The 15,398-nt window shown below is 49.1% G+C and overlaps 1 protein-coding gene across 1 annotated transcript; it reads right to left on the bottom strand.

The window, feature by feature from the left end:
• Positions 1 to 1,225: 1,225 nt before the first annotated feature.
• Positions 1,226 to 15,116, bottom strand: LOC113935751 (zinc finger protein 773-like). Its single transcript, XM_027618148.2, has 5 exons — positions 14,890 to 15,116; positions 12,470 to 12,508; positions 10,490 to 10,616; positions 9,879 to 9,977; positions 1,226 to 4,319 (listed from the first exon to the last, which is right to left on the bottom strand). Exons 1-5 carry the CDS (start codon positions 14,920 to 14,922, stop codon positions 3,226 to 3,228), a joined length of 1,392 nt encoding a protein of 463 aa, XP_027473949.2. The 5' UTR covers positions 14,923 to 15,116; the 3' UTR covers positions 1,226 to 3,225.
• Between the last annotated feature and the right edge of the window lie 282 nt (positions 15,117 to 15,398).

The following is a 15,398-nucleotide window of genomic DNA, read 5'->3' as shown; positions in this document are numbered from 1 at the left end:
CAAGTGGGGAGTTGAGGGAGAAGCAGGCTCCCCGCTGAGCAGGGAGCCTGATACAGGGCTCCATTCCAGGCCCCTGGTATCATGACCTGAGCCGAAGGCAGACACTTAACTGAGCCCCCCAGGCGCCCCAGATTAGGGAATTTCCAGCTATTATCTCTTCAAATAAGTTTTCTCTCTTCTCTTCCTCTTCCTTCTCCTATAATGTGAATGTTAGTACACTTGATGGAGTAACTGAGGTCCCTAAGTCTGTTCTTGTTTTGCATATTTTCTTTTTTGTTCATCTTGTTTACTTTCCATTACTCTTCTAGGTCATTAATTCATTCTTTTTCCAGCCGACTGTTCATTGCATCAGGTGTTTCTAATCTCGTTTATTGCAGTCTTCATCTCTGATTGTTTTTTCATCTCCACGTTCAGGGTCTCACTGATATCTTCTCTTTTTGGCCCCTCATGCTTTCCAAGCTTATTGCTACGGGTACTTGTTTCCTCTGTCCATTCCCCTCTGTGGGAGTGTCTCTTGCTCTTCTCCATCAGTGTGGCTCTCTCCCCACATCAACCACAATCCAGTTCTCTCCCAAATCATGTCTCCACACTTCCTACCTTCTTTGATGGAGCCTCTTCCCTATCTTTAGTTTTGGAGTTTGCTCTGCCAGCCTTCAGGTTGACTTCTGTGGTATTTAGGATGATTTGATATTTAGTTGCATTTGTGGGAAGAGGAGACCCTACAGTCCTCCTACTCTGCCACCATCATTCCCCCCCTCCAAAAAATTTTTTGCTAAGGTTTTGCTGTATCTATGTTCATGTGGATATTGCTCTGTAATTTGTTTTAAATATTACCCACATTTAGTATCATGTTAGTATTGGGTTCACTTAATTAGTTGGGAAGTGTTTGAACTTTGGTTTTGTGTTTGTTTGTTTTTTTTAAGATTTTTATTTTATTTATTTGACAGAGACAGCGAGAGAGGGAATACAGGCAGGGGGAGTGGGAGAGGGAGAAGCACGCTTCCCGCCTGAGCAGGGAGCCCAATGCGGGGATTGATCCCAGGACCCTGGGATCATGACCTGAGCCGAAGGCAGACGCTTAACGACTGAGCCAACCAGGTGCCCGTTTTTTTTTTAAGATTTTATTTGAGAGAGAGTGAGAGAGCAAGCATGAGCAGGGGGGAGGGGCAGAGGGAGAGGAAGAAGCAGACTCCCCACTGAGCAAGAAGCCTGATGCAGGGCTTGATCCGAGGACCCTGGGATCATGAAGATCATGACCTGAACGGAAGGCAGACACTTAACCGACTGAGCCACCCAGGTGCCCCGACCTTTGTTTTGTAAGACTTTGTATACAATTGGTACTGTTTTAGCTTTAAATATGCTGTAAAAGTTCCTATATGTTCGGGGTCAACCCTAAGCTGAGAGCCACAGAGAAAACACAAACATAAGTCGTACAACCACAAGGAACTGAAATTGTCCAATAACTCAAATGAGTAGAAAACAGAATTTGTCCTAGAGACTCCAGAAAAGAACACATCCCTGCGAACACCTTGATTTTAACTTATTGAGACCTGTCCTGTGTAGGACTTCTGATCTACAGTACTATAATATAATGTGTTGTTTAAGCCATAGGTTTGTGGTAATTTGTTAGGACAGCACTAGAAATCTAATATGTCGACATCATTCTGTGAGCATTTCTTAACTGATCCAAGAATATTTTCTAGGCTCATGTACCTTCCTGCACCAACCTGGAAATAGCCTCTAAGGAGTTCTGGTTCTTTTTTTACTGAAAAACTGTACCAATAACTGGGCATTAAATATGCTCATGCCTATTGGAATGCCGATTTTTTTTTAGGTTATTTTATTATTTATTTATTTATTTAGCGGGGGCGGGGGCAGAGGGAGAGGAGAGAAAGAATCTTAAGCAGGCTCCAATGCGGGCTCGATCTCATGACCCTGAGATCATGACCTGAGCATTCATCAGAAGAGTTAGGGGATATGTACATAGGTAAATATTTCTACATACATTGAAAATTTTTATATACACTTAAATCCACAAAGATTTCATAAGCTTGGGTAAGGACTCATAAGACTCCACCATACTCCGATAAGGCTTTTATTTACAAGCAAAGATATAGTACCATAAAAGAAAAAGAATATAATACCAAACATGAAATCTCTAAAAATAAATAAATTGAACTTCATGAAAATTAATAAATTCTGCCCTAGGAAAGAGACTGTTAAGAAATGAAAATTAAAAAAAGAAAGAAACAGAAATCAAAGGCATAGACTGTGAGAAAACACTGGTAAAACATATATCAAATAAGGAACTTCTATGTAGAATATATGAAATCACAAAACAATAAGAAACCAACCAATTTTTCTAAAAGTAGGCAAAAAACATGAAAAGATAATTCACTAAAGAAGATGTATGGGTGGCAGATTAACACAAAGACTAATGCTCAACACTGAGTCATTAGAGAGACAGGTTAAAACCACACACCTACTAGAATGGCTGAAGTGAATGGCTCGTGTCTTACATACAAGGATAAGCAATGATGTGAAGAAACTGGAAATCTAATATAGGAGGAAATATGAAATGGCATAACCATCTAGAACACAAGTTGGCAAGTTCTTAATAAAGTTAAATATTTAGATCAACTTCCTGCATGACAGTGTGAGCTCTGCAGGCCTGCTTCCCATTAAAACTGGGGAATATTATAAAAACACAAGTTAAAGTCTCTGGAAATGGTCCTACGGTATACAGCAAATGAGGAAACACTTAAGAACGTCTAATATTCAGTAAGAGCAGCAAGAGCCAGTCATATCTGAACTAAGACCATTCCCTCTCTCCCCACTCCAATGATAGAGGTGGAATCTCCACTACAGACATACATCCAAGAACACAGGACTCCCTCTCCCTGGAGCTCCCAGGCAGAAGCTTATTTTCTCAGGAGGCAGTATGTCAGGATATTTGGATGAATGATGTTCAGTTGCTGGCTTCCTCATAAATGCTACTTTCAGAGCTCCTCTCTGTTTTAAGTTAGGTTGACCAGGAAACTGCATGTATACTGCACTCCTAAGGCCTCTCTCCAGTCTGAACATTCTGGTGCTCAACAAGTTTAAGCTTTTGGCTGAAGCCTTTCTTCACATTTACTGTATTCATTAGGCCTATCTGGATTGTGAAGTTTCTGTTGCTGAATCAGAGCAGACCTCTGGTTAAAGGCTTGTCCACATCAGCTGCATTCAAGACTTTTCTCCACTGTGAACTTTCTGGTGTTGAATGAGGTTGAAACGCTGGCTAAATGATTTCCCACAATTGCTGCACTCATAAGGCATTTCTCCAGTGTGAATCCTCCGATGTTTAACAAGGCTGGAGCTGTGGCGAAAAAATTTCCCACATTCCCTGCACTCATAAGGTCTTGCTCCAGTATGAACCCTCTGATGTTTAACGAGGCTGGAATTCTCACTAAAGAATCTTCCACATTCATTGCACTTAAAAGGCTTTTCTCCAGTGTGAACTTTCCGATGTTGCATGAGGCTAGAGCTTTGGCTAAAAAACTTCCCACATTCCCTGCACTCATAAGGCCTTTCTCCAGTGTGAACCCTCCAATGATTAATAAGGCTTGACTTGTGGCTATAGAATTTCCCACATTCACTGCACTTATAAGGTCTTTCTCCAGTGTGAACTCTCTGATGTTTCATGAGGCTTGAGTTAAAGCTAAAGAATTTCCCACATTCACTGCACTCATAAGGCCTCACTCCAGTGTGGATCCTATGATGCTGAACAAGTGTGGAATTATGCCTGAAGGCTTTTCCACATTCACTGCATGTAAAAGGCTTTTCTCCAGTGTGAACTCTCTGGTGTTGAATGAGATCAGCATTGCGGCTAAAGGATTTTCCACATTCACTACACCCATAAGGCCTTTCTCCAGTGTGAACTATTTGATGTATAAAAAGGTTTGATTTATGGCTAAATAATTTCCCACATTCACTGCATTCGTAAGGCTTTTCTCCAGTATGTAGTCTCTGGTGCTGTACAAGTAAGTATTTCTGACCAAAGGCTTTCCCACATTCACTGCATTTGTAATGCCTTTTTCCAGGGTGAAACGCCTCCGTACTCTTGGTGTTCCTTTGTGGCTCCCCTCCGCCACGGGTCACCTGATGGTTGAGAAAACCAGAACTGACTGGGAAGTCCTTTCCACCCTCCCCACCCTCTTCTCTTAAAGGTTTCTCTCCACAGTGCAGCTTCTGGTGTTGAACTTTTGCTTTGAGCACTCCTTCTATATAAACACTCTGCTCATGAGGTGCTTCCTTAACCTCTGCTCTACGCCGCCAACCTGAAAGCAAAGAAGTGCTGATGAAGTGTATGTGGACTTCAGGGGGAGGACGCAGCATGCTTACAAATGTGTCTCACACACCTAGTAAATAGTCCGTCGTATTGCGGGCAGAATCAGGCCTGAGGTTCAGAGTGAGGAAGGGCCTGCCGTGCCTGCGCTGGACCTGGCAAGCTCGCAGATTGGTGGGAGGCCTCATGAGCAGCAAGGACACAGGATGGAGTGCAGCTCAGGGAGGAGAGGCTGGGTCTCCAACACACTCTGCAGATGGCCTTCAGCAAGGCTGCTGATGACCCCGGAACACAGTGCAGAAGGGTGTGGTCAGGCCCAGAAAACAATCAGATGCAACTGAGTAGCTGGTGTTCAGGGTTAAGGACATGTGCACACCTCATGACACACTCTGTGAAAGCCTGTATGTATCAGAGCCTTGAAAACTTCGTATTCTGCTGCCTCAACCTCCCCCCAGGCCATGAATTCTGTGACACGTACGCTAGTGTGACGCGGGCCCCTGCCACAAGTCCCCTTCCTACCCTCCCCCTTGGCTGGGACCTAGCACCGTTCAAACGCACCAGTGAAACCCCCTCACTGCCTTTCTTATGCATCCCACCCTGACTCCCAATGAAGCTACTCACCCACAGGTCCTCTCTGCTTCTCCCCAGCCTGGCTGAGCCCACTCCCTTGGGACTCCCTCCCAGGTGACCCTCTGTCCCTCTCATCATGCAATGACTATCTGTCTCGGACCTGTGAGTGTAATAAATTTTGTTATTCCTGTGCCTCTCCTGTCATGGCTGCACCTATTCTCAGAAAATACAAAATGACTGACGTCGCAAACAGCATGGTCTGATGCCAATCATTCACAGGTGGGGGAAGATTTAGGAAATGCCTCCTAACTGCTTGGCTTACTAACTGGCTGTCGACCATCTGGGAAGGCTGGGTGTCCTGCTAGCACTCCTGTGTGCTGCCTCTCTCAGGCATTGCCAAGGCTTTCCACCCTAAATTATGGAGCTCATTCTCCTCAAATACCCTGAGACTTCACTTCTGGCCAGCCCTGACTCAACAGGGTGCTGGTGAGGAGGGGGAGTGTTCTCCTAGTGCTCCCTGAATAAGGGACAGGCTGGTAGAATTGGCTAAAAACGTCATGAAGTCTCCACTAGGATCGAGGGTGAGAGTGGAAGGGTAATCTCCTTGCAGCCGCCAAAGAAGCACTGCATATCAGTTGTTGGCTATTAGCTGATCTGTCAACAGAGGGGGGCTGGGTAACCCTCAGGAGATAACTCCTGTGGACTCACGGCACCAGGACTGGGAGGTTTTTCGTGTTCCCAAAGCCATGTTGCTCCTCAATCCCAGGCAGGGATGCTGCATCTCCTTCATGGGAAGTCTACCATGGCAGCCTGTGAGGGTCTGTACTGCTGGCAACTCTTTCACTGCCTGTGTTGCTGCTGTGGCTCCTTGCCTCCCAAGCCCGTGGGCATCAATGGGTCCCATTCCTGGAGATAAATGGCTCAAGTTCTTATGGCCTAGGATCTCAGCAGGAACATTTCATTCTAACACCTCACAATAACCAGAGGAAGTAAGCCAATAATTCAAGAAAGGTAAATACCTTTGAAACCCTTCCAGGTTCTGCTTCGTGCCCCTGCCTGTCAACTTGCCAACTCTGCTCCCAAGATCTGGGACCAATCCCAAAAAGACATCCAGCCACCACAGCTCTCCTCAGCGGATTCCAATCCAGCTGAGGTCACCTTAAGAGATGGAGCCACAGGAAGGAAGCATCTAATATCTTTCCAGAACCAGCAGGTCAAGAACGCAGATCACGAGGAATTAGAAACTAAAACTCACGACATCACAAGACTGGAAATCCAAACTATTCTGAAAGATTTCATGCAAAGAGATGGGGGAAAGGAGCTCATTGGTCACCAAGAGCATTTAATACCGGCTTGTAGCTCCTGCTCACAGAGCCCCAGAGATGAGGCAGCTGCTGGCATTACTAAAGAGCCTAAGATAGGTAATTTAAAGATCCTCTGGCCCGCCAAGTTCAATTCTCACATAACATTTTGGGCTAAAGGCACCCAGGAGGATGCAGGGCATCCCAAATGCCAGGGCAGGGATGACAGATGCCAAAACTTTTGATGAGATTATAAAAGCCTCAGATGAGGAATCTGAAACTTCTACCACCCCTCCGGATTCAGAAGCCCTGCCTTTACTGACTTGGATTTTCATGGCCTGGAGATGGACAACAGAAGCATCAGGAAGCCCTGATGCTCCTCCGCACAAAGTGGAATGGTTCAGTGGATCTTTCAGTACTTTGAACATTCAGACAAGAAAAATCCTGAGTGTGTTTTTAATCCAGAGGAGGCCGCCTTTGTCAGAGTCTAGTTGTTCTTGCAGGTGCCCTTCCCAATATAGGGTGGCATTGCTTAATTTTATTGACATGTCCCACACCAAACAGGATGGAACTGATTTCCTGACACGCCATAAGGGCTCCACCCACCCCAACTGACAAAGTCTGACTTACCACCCTCTGCCTCCTAGTATGCGGGTACCCCCCACCTATACCATTTAGTCTGTTCCTTTTTTCCCAACTTGCTGACACCCCTACTGCCTCCAGGTGACTTACTGACCACTGAGAGACCCCACAAACTAACTACTAGGCAAGCCAACCCCAAATTACAACAACTAAACAACAAATTACAACAACTAAAAGAAATAGTAGAAGAGCCTCACCCATTATTACCCACAGGTCTGGTGGCTCAGGGAACCACTCCTCTGGAACCACCCAAGGATGCTTCCAGTTCCAAAAATGTCAACCGCCAAGGCCAAGCCAGTGAGGATTCAGCTAGTCCTCAGGCACTGTCATACCACCCAAGGGCAATCACCCACATACAATTCTGGTAATTCACAGGAACTCTTCAACATTTCCTAACTCTATGGGCTACAGGAGCCCAAGTCACCATCATTCCAAGCAACCCATTCAGATTTAAAGGGGGTGCCTCTTTTAAACTACAGGGTAATGGCAGTAAAACTATTCATGGCAAAGAAACTGCACTCAATGTCAATATTCTAATTGCAACGGTTTTTATTAAATGGCTGCCTGTCACAGTGACCCCTACTGCTTTGACTTTTCCTATTATAGACAGAGATGCCATTGCATGCCACATACAAAGCTGGAGTAAGCCACGCTCCCTGGTCCTGCCAGTTATTCACCAAATGAGAACCTGTGGGGCTGCCCCTGCTGGTGAAGGTAGTAAACACACCACAGTATCACCTGAAACAAGGTAACTGCTGGCCTTCAGAGTGCTGTTCAAGATCAACTAAATGAAGGGGCAATTATTCTCATAATTTCTCCTTTCAATAATCCTCCTATTTGGCCAGTCTTCAAGGGCTTCTACCAACAATGCCACTCAACTACTGATTATCAAAACCCCAAAGCTTAAGTTCTCCCCATCAAGGCTCTAATACCTAACATAATTGAATTAACTGAAGATATCCAAAGGGTGCCCAGTGACTACTTTGCTGTGGCAGATCTGGGCAATGGATCTTATTCAGTGCCTATTACCAGTCACAGCCCCTGTTCACCTTTACCTTTCAAGGAACCCAACATACATTTATTGAGTTGTCCATGAGTAATTTAAACAACCCAGTGACTGCCCACAATCTGTACTGTCAGGACCCAGACAGGGTCCCCTCAAAGCACCTTGTCTGCTTATGCCCCCTGCCTTTGTTCCCAACTACACTCACCTAGGATGGCTGCACCTTATAATCAGGTCACCCCCACAGGCTTACTGCTTGTACCCAGGAGCCAACTGCATGTTAGTCTTTTGCCCTCATGCTAACTACCTCACGGGCACATTATGCTTTAAATAACAGCACCTCAGGAGCGCCTGGGTGGCTCAGTCCATTAAGCATCCAACTCCTGGTTTCGGCTCAGGTCATGATCTTAGAGCCATGGAATTGAGCCCTGTGTCAGGCCCCACGCTCAGCGCAAAGTGTGCTTGAGATTCTCTCCCTTTCCCTCTGCCCTTCCCCCCACTCGCACACTCTCTCTTTCCCAAAAATCAATAAATCAGTAACTAACAGTACCTCTGGATTCTACTGCAGCCCGAACTCATGGGTACGGCACTTTATACACTTTCCCCTACTGACACTCAATGAGTCTGTACCCCAGTGTGCAGTGGTTACACCGAGGAGCCCCACAGTTCTTTATCTACCAGGTACCTCCCCTTTGCTATCAAACCCAGGCAAAACAGGCAAGATTTATTTCCATCTTAACAGGACCCCCCGCATAGCCACAGGCGACACCAGAGCTGGCCCCAGTAGAGTAGCCTTTGTGTCAAACGAGATTGTATCATGACTGCCAACCAGCACCTCCTGGCGACCCTCTCAAGGTCACATACAAAGGCTGCACTACACACTGTCCCTTTATGCAACAGGCACACAAGTCTCTAAGCCCGAATGGTCGTGGATAACACACTGGCTTAACTGCTTACTAGCCAGGAAAGGAGGCGTGGGTGCTATTCAGGGTACCTCCTGCTGTATGTAACTCAGTAACTCTAGAGAGCTACAAGCAAAACTATGAAGATTAGGCCAAGAGGTAAAAATCTTTCATAACATAACCAAAACCTTCCAGTAGATTCCCTTAAACCAAGGGGTATATGACCTGTTCTCTTGGCTTTCCCCCCACTAAATGCAGGCCTGCCTAAGGCCTGGGTTTCAAACCCTCATCATATCCCTAGGAGGACTCCTCTCAGCTGTCACCTGTGTCAAAGTCTGCCTTTCTATGGGTAGACCAAACTATTCCAGTCACCTTTAACGTCTCCACAACCCAGGTGGCAAGTGGTACCTATCACAGTTGGTCCTGTTAATGGTGTTGAGACGTCACAGGGCTCATTGTATTGTAACCTTTTAAATTTCATATTTTCCTGTTGCCTCAACATCCCCACAAACAGGCTGTGAGCACCCCACCCAGGTAACCAGCTTAACCAAGTGATAAGGCTGGTTCCTATCACAAGTCCCCCTTCTTGCCCTCTCCTGTGACCTAGTGACATTCAAATGTTCCAAATGAAATCCACTCACACCTGTTCTTGTGTACACCCCCTGACCCCCAGGAAAGGCACTTGCTCATGGGTCCTCACTCACTCTCTGCTTCCCCCTGCTTGGTTGAGCCCACTCCCTGGGTGCTCCCTCCCCTGTGAACCACCTCACACACACATCCCCAGTGTGTCATGACTGTGTCTCTCTCAACCTGCTGAGCATAATAAACTTTGTTTTTTCCTGAGCTGCTCCTGTGTCTCCTCCTGTGGCCGTGCCTGACTGACCAACTCACGAGGATTCAAAGGCAGGCCACTGTTGGGGAGCACTGCAGAGGGAGCAGTAGGAAGCACAGAGGTGGGGGAGAGCCCTGGTTAGAAATCAGAGTAGACATAATAAGTGCACAACTGAGAAAAGATGGACATCAGCCTTGAACCGTGCCTTGGCGCCGAATCGTCAGGGCCCAGCACAAGGATTCCTGGCAGGACCTGAGTCCATCCCTGAGTTCACACCTGCCCAGCTCCACCCGCCGAGTACCTCTTGGCATGGCTGCAGTCACGACTCCACAGGGAGGCAAAGAGGGTTCTCTCCACCACTCCAACTGGGTGATTTCATGGGTCCTGGAAGATGCAAGTCCTAAGGGAGAGAGGACACAGGTGGGTCAAAGTGACCCACCCCATGACAGCCCACAGGAAAGAAAACTAAGTATTACAGAAGAATCTTGGAGGAGACTCTCGTGAGAACAACCCAGGGAAGCCGCTGCCATGTTGGTGCCTCAATCGCTGGGACAGGCACATCCCATATGTCAGCCAGAGGAAGAGAGCAGAGCCTGGGGCACAAAGCTGCCAGGGATCCTTATGGCGTTCCCAAGCCACGGAGAGGCCAACAGGGTGTGATCCGTTGGGGTGACAGCAAGACTCCTGATCCCACAGCTTCTCCTGCACGGCTTTGGGGCAGCAAGTATTGAGGCAGCTCAAGAAGGGAAGGGGTGGTACACACAGCCCAGGCTGTCACAACACCTACTCACGCGCACGGGGAAGGGAAAAAACGCCCGTGGTCCAGCTCTGGGAAGGCGAGACCTGTCCCTGAGGTAAAGGGGAAGAGCAGAGCCCAGCCCAGGACACTGGAATGGGTTGTGAGGACCTTACCCAGAGAGGCCATCAGTGAAAAGTTCTCCAGCATCACATCACGGTACAGGAGTCTCTGGGCTTCATCAAGGAGCCCCCACTCCTCCCAAGAGAAGTAGACAGCCACGTCCTCAAAGGTCACATGGCCCTGTCAAGATGGGACAGTTGAGTTGATGTGTAGCTTCCTTTCCCAGGACTCCAGGCATCCTCACAAGTGTCCACCCTCCTCCAGGGGTCCCCCACCTCAGAGGAGATACCAAGCCCTGGTGCCACTGATCCCACCTTGCTCCTCACTGTTCAGTCCTCAGCAACAACAGGTGGGCAGGTCTGGGCCTGCCAGACAACTGACCTGGCGTCTCCCCGACTGTGCTTCCCAAACACGACTAACTTTGGGCCATTGTTCTCCCTTCAGCCCCCAGTACAAGAGCCTGGAGCCATCAGTTTACACTCCCACCCAACATGCACATCATTGTACCACACCTCCTTTCACTGCCACCAGCACCCCTACACCACGTCATGCATCTGCCTGGCCTCACCACACGCTGGTGTGGTACATGCCCGCCAGAGGGTGCTTGGCACATGGAATCAGAATTCCATTCAGTCCTAGAATTCCAATGACCCTGACTGCCAGAGGCAACCCCAGGCCTACTTTCAGGCCCTTCCTCCCTGGCCCATATCCTTGCTTCCTCCTCAGCCACCAGGAACCACACACAGATTTCAGACACCCTCAGCCCTCTTCTACTTCTGTGTTGCAAAGGTGTCCCCTCACCTGTCTGTTTCCGCTGAGGCTTATTCGAAGCCCAAGTCCACTTGTCTCTCCCACTAGGCCTACAGTTGTCCCAGAGGATCCCATTTTATCTTGGGCTAATCCCCTGGTCCCAGCAAGGGTCAGAACAAGAGCCTGGGATCCCAGAGCTAAATGAACTGGCAGTGGCACCAGCTTCACTGTCACCTCACTGCCTTGTCTCCACATGTATCTCATGTTCACTGGCCACCGGCCAGACCCTCTTCATGCCTACACCCTGACCGCAGGGACACCATTCTCCCTCATGTGTCTTTGTGAAGCCCACTACCCCATCCAGGTGTCCAGCAAGACTCAGTCCCTGGCCCCACACTCTCCTCGTTACTTGACGATGCTCCTGCCAAATCTGATCCACAGCTCTGTCCTGGTCCACACACCATCCGTACTGGGGGTGTCTCCAATCTAACCACTTCGCCTCAGCTCCACAACTGTGTGTCCAGGTGCCCACTCAACACACCCACTTGGGGGTCTCTGAAGCATCACAGTTCAAACACAGCCCAAACCTGACTCCTAATATTCCCCGTGAAAATGACTCTTACCACCAACTCTGACATGGTAGTACTTGCCAGCTTCTAGCTACTACAGCCAAATATCTAAGTCACTGCCGACCCTTCCATGTCTTTCTCCCACCCTCCACATCAGAAAGTCTGCTTGGACCTACTGAAAAAACAGACGCAGATTCCAACCCATGTCCCACCCCCACAGCCACCACTCACACTCACTTGGACTACTGCAGCCGCTCTTCCCCAGTTTGCTCTCTGCTCTGCAGCAGAAGCAGCTCATTAAGTCTGGTCCTATCACGTCCCTCTTCTGCTCCAAACCTTCCCGGGCTCCTGCCACTCCAGAATAGAGGCCCAGCTCCTGGCTTCCATCAGGTCTAATTTCTGTTTCCTACTGTTTCCACCAGACATAACAGAGACCTAAGGTTGCATAAGCATTCCCGGCCCAGCCTCACCTCTAGCATTTTCTAATGTTTATCACCATGAATATAATGTCTTATAAATGTCATGCCACTGGTTGCCAGGAATGGGAACCAATCCATGTAATTCCTGGTCTGGACTCAGGCCTCTGACCTTAGGTGATCATCTTCTAGGGATCTATGATGGAAGAGTAGGGAGAATAGCAGGCAGTCACAGAATCCTGCAGCCCACGCAGGTGGGAACTGAATAGGATGAGGATTTGGGATACCCCCCACTTACCTCTGCATGGTCTGGAAGCAAATCTGCAGCAATACAAACCTACAGAAAAGCAAAGCCATGAGAAGCAGGCAACAGTGTTGGGCCACAAAGGCCCACCCAAGTCCCTCATATCATCTGGGCCTCAGTCCTCAGGGATGCCTCTTACCAGCTGTGTGACTTCGGATAAATACACAACCCCCCTGTGCCTCAGTGTTGTCATCTGTAAAATGGGGATAATAGTGGTGCCCACCCCGTGGGGCTATTATCTGTACTGAATTCCTTCCCATGTGTCAAGTACTAAGTAGTAACTCTTACTGTCCTCATAATTAACACCTTTTGTCAACATTTTCAGTGCAAATAAACTGACAGGTATCAAAAGTGTGTTTTGTACGTGCCTTTTAACTAAAAGCATGTGATATTTAAGACATCTAATTTTAGGGACGCCTCCGTGACTCAGTTAAGCATATGCTTTCAGCTCAGGTCATGATCCCCGGGTCCTGGGATCGAGTCCCACATTGGGCTCCTTGTTTGGCAGGGAGCCTGCTTCTCCCTCTGCCTGCCGCTCCCCCTGCTTGTGCTCATTCTCTCTGACAAATAAAGAAATCTTTAAAAAAAAAAAAAGATTTAATTTTAATCAGATGCTTAGAAGTATATTAAAACTTCCATTATTAAGCGCTTACATCAATTTAACTTGTTAAACCCATGTTATTTTTTTTTTTTTTTAAATATTTTATTTATTTATTCATGAGAGACAGAAGGAGAGAGAGAGAGAGAAGCAGAGGGAGAAGCAGGCCCCCAAGGAGCTGGGAGCCCGATGCGGGACTCGATCCCAGGACCCCGGGATCATGACCCGAGCCGAAGGCAGACGCTTAACCATCTGAGCCACCCAGGCGCCCCAAACCCATGTTATTTTAATGCCTACGTATGTATATACACACGTGCAGACGTATGTATACAAACATACGTATTTTTACCAGTTAATGTTTAAATAAACACTTACTTCATATAAACTCACACATCAATAATACGGGGATTGGGCCTGAGGAAACATTAGAGACCAGTCCTGGTGGCAGCCTGGCTGCTTGCTACACACGCTCCTACAGGCAATCCTGCTGGGGGCCTTTCCAGCTACTCGTCCTTCCTGCCCTGAAGGCTGGGAGAACTCAAGCACCAAAAGGGGCTGCTCCACTCACCTGACTGACCTTTCCTTTTCTCCACAAAAACTGGACTTGAGGGCTTGCTGAGCCCACAATGGCAGGCCTACACCACTGAACAGCTCAGTCTCCATTCCAGTCCCAGTCCTCAGACCCTATAACCTTCCACTCTTGCATACACCACCCAGAACCACTTGGGATTACGGGGATCACCCTTCTGAAAGCAGCGCCACCCTTCAGGCCCATCTGAAATAAGAACTTTAAGACTCGGGCGCCTGGGTGGCTCAGCTGGTGAGGCGACTGCCTTCGGCTCAGGTCATGGTCCTGGAGTCCCGGGATCGAGTCCCGCATCGGGCTCCCTGCTCGGCGGGGAGTCTGCTTCTCCCTCTGACCCTCTTCCCTCTCGTGCTCTCTCTCATTCTCTCTCTCTCTCAAATAAATAAATAAAATTAAAAAAAAAAAAAAAGAACTTTAAGATTCTCCCTCCCAAGTAGGAGTCCCAGGCCTTGCCCTGGTCCAGGACAAGACCCACCACCTCTTGGGCATCTTCAGCCCAGATCCCTCCCCAGGACCTCAGATGTGAGTGCGCGAGCTACCCATACGACACCTGCACTCGACACCACCCTGTCCCAAATCCAGCTCCTGCTCTTCTCCCTGAAACCTGTTCCCTGCACCGACCTCCCCATCTCCATCCTTCAGGGTATTTTCAGGAAACACTTTAAAAAAAAAAAAAAAGGGCAAACAAACACAGCCGGCCCTTCACTCCCTTCTTTCTCTCTCAGCCACTTCTGATGCGTCAGGTAATCCTGTCCGGTTTTTAAAACTCCCTCCGGGACCCATCAATCCTCCCGCTCCGCTGCCCTCAGCACGGTCCCGTCTCCAGTAGAGTCTACTGTATGGGCTTCCCCCACCCTCCGTCCCCGATCCCTTTGTGTTCCCGGAAAAGCCCCTGAAAACTCTGAGCAACGGATGGGAGTCCCTCCTCTGTTCACAACCCTCCGTGGCCATCAGCGCCCTCAGAACGAAGGCCCAGCCGCTCCGGCTGCCTCTCCACGGCGGCCCGTCCCCTCTCAGCCGTTCCCTGCGGACACGAGACAGCCCCCAGGTTTAGGACTCCAGCTCAGGCCCTGTCCCTGTCACCCTCCCGCGCCCCCTCACACTGGCTGACAGGAATGGGGATGCGGACACGGGCGCCTCACCGTCCCGGACCCAGGCGGACCGCCCCTTCGGGGCTCAGCTTCAGCGGGGTTCAGTTTAAGCGGGGAGGGCCGGGGTATCAGCGCCTACCTGAGCCAGGTCCCTCCGCGCGGCCGCCGCCATCGGACTCTGTGGGCGGAGCAACGCCCGGGGAGGGGGACCAGCCCGCGCACCCCCGACCCCGATCCCTCGCCGCTGCCGAACCTCAGACCCGATTCTCCCGGCTTCCCGCTCTCGTCACCCCAACCGCACACGAGGCTTCCCAAGCCTCTGATCAGACACAGCGGCCCCAGAGGCCCCAAAACGCCCGCCCCTGCGGCCGCGCTAGAAGTCCCGCCCAGCGCGTTCCGCACGCGAGGGAAAGTCCACTTTCATTGGCCGAGCGCGGGCGGCGCGGGGCGCAGCGCCTTCTGGGTAATGTAGTTCCCACCGAGCCCAACGTGGAAGAAGTGGGCTGACGGGCTGAGGTGGCGGGCTGGGGAAATCTGGGTCAAGAACTGCCCCGGACTCTCCTCCAGAGACTATCCTAAATGTAGATGTCCCTGTATTTCAGTTTCCCTGCGCAGCTAGTACTACTACAGTCTTTCCTTCTCTTGAAT

The sequence above is a fragment of the Zalophus californianus genome, chromosome 17 (assembly GCF_009762305.2).
Source record: "Zalophus californianus isolate mZalCal1 chromosome 17, mZalCal1.pri.v2, whole genome shotgun sequence".
Lineage (NCBI taxonomy): Eukaryota > Metazoa > Chordata > Mammalia > Carnivora > Otariidae > Zalophus > Zalophus californianus.
Note: the sequence above shows the minus strand (reverse complement) of the source record. Positions and strands in the feature narration are given on the sequence as shown.

What these genes read in the sequence shown, in the direction of transcription:
- LOC113935751 (XM_027618148.2), bottom strand. Translation starts at nt 14,922, where the DNA reads ATGGCGGCGGCCGCGCGGAGGGACCTGGCTCAG. An exon ending in TGCTTCCAGACCATGCAGAG is followed by an intron (nt 10,617 to 12,469) that starts GTAAGTGGGGGG and finishes CCATCTTGACAG; the next exon opens with GGCCATGTGACCTTTGAGGA. An exon ending in GACTGCAGCCATGCCAAGAG is followed by an intron (nt 4,320 to 9,878) that starts GTACTCGGCGGG and finishes CTTTGCTTTCAG; the next exon opens with GTTGGCGGCGTAGAGCAGAG.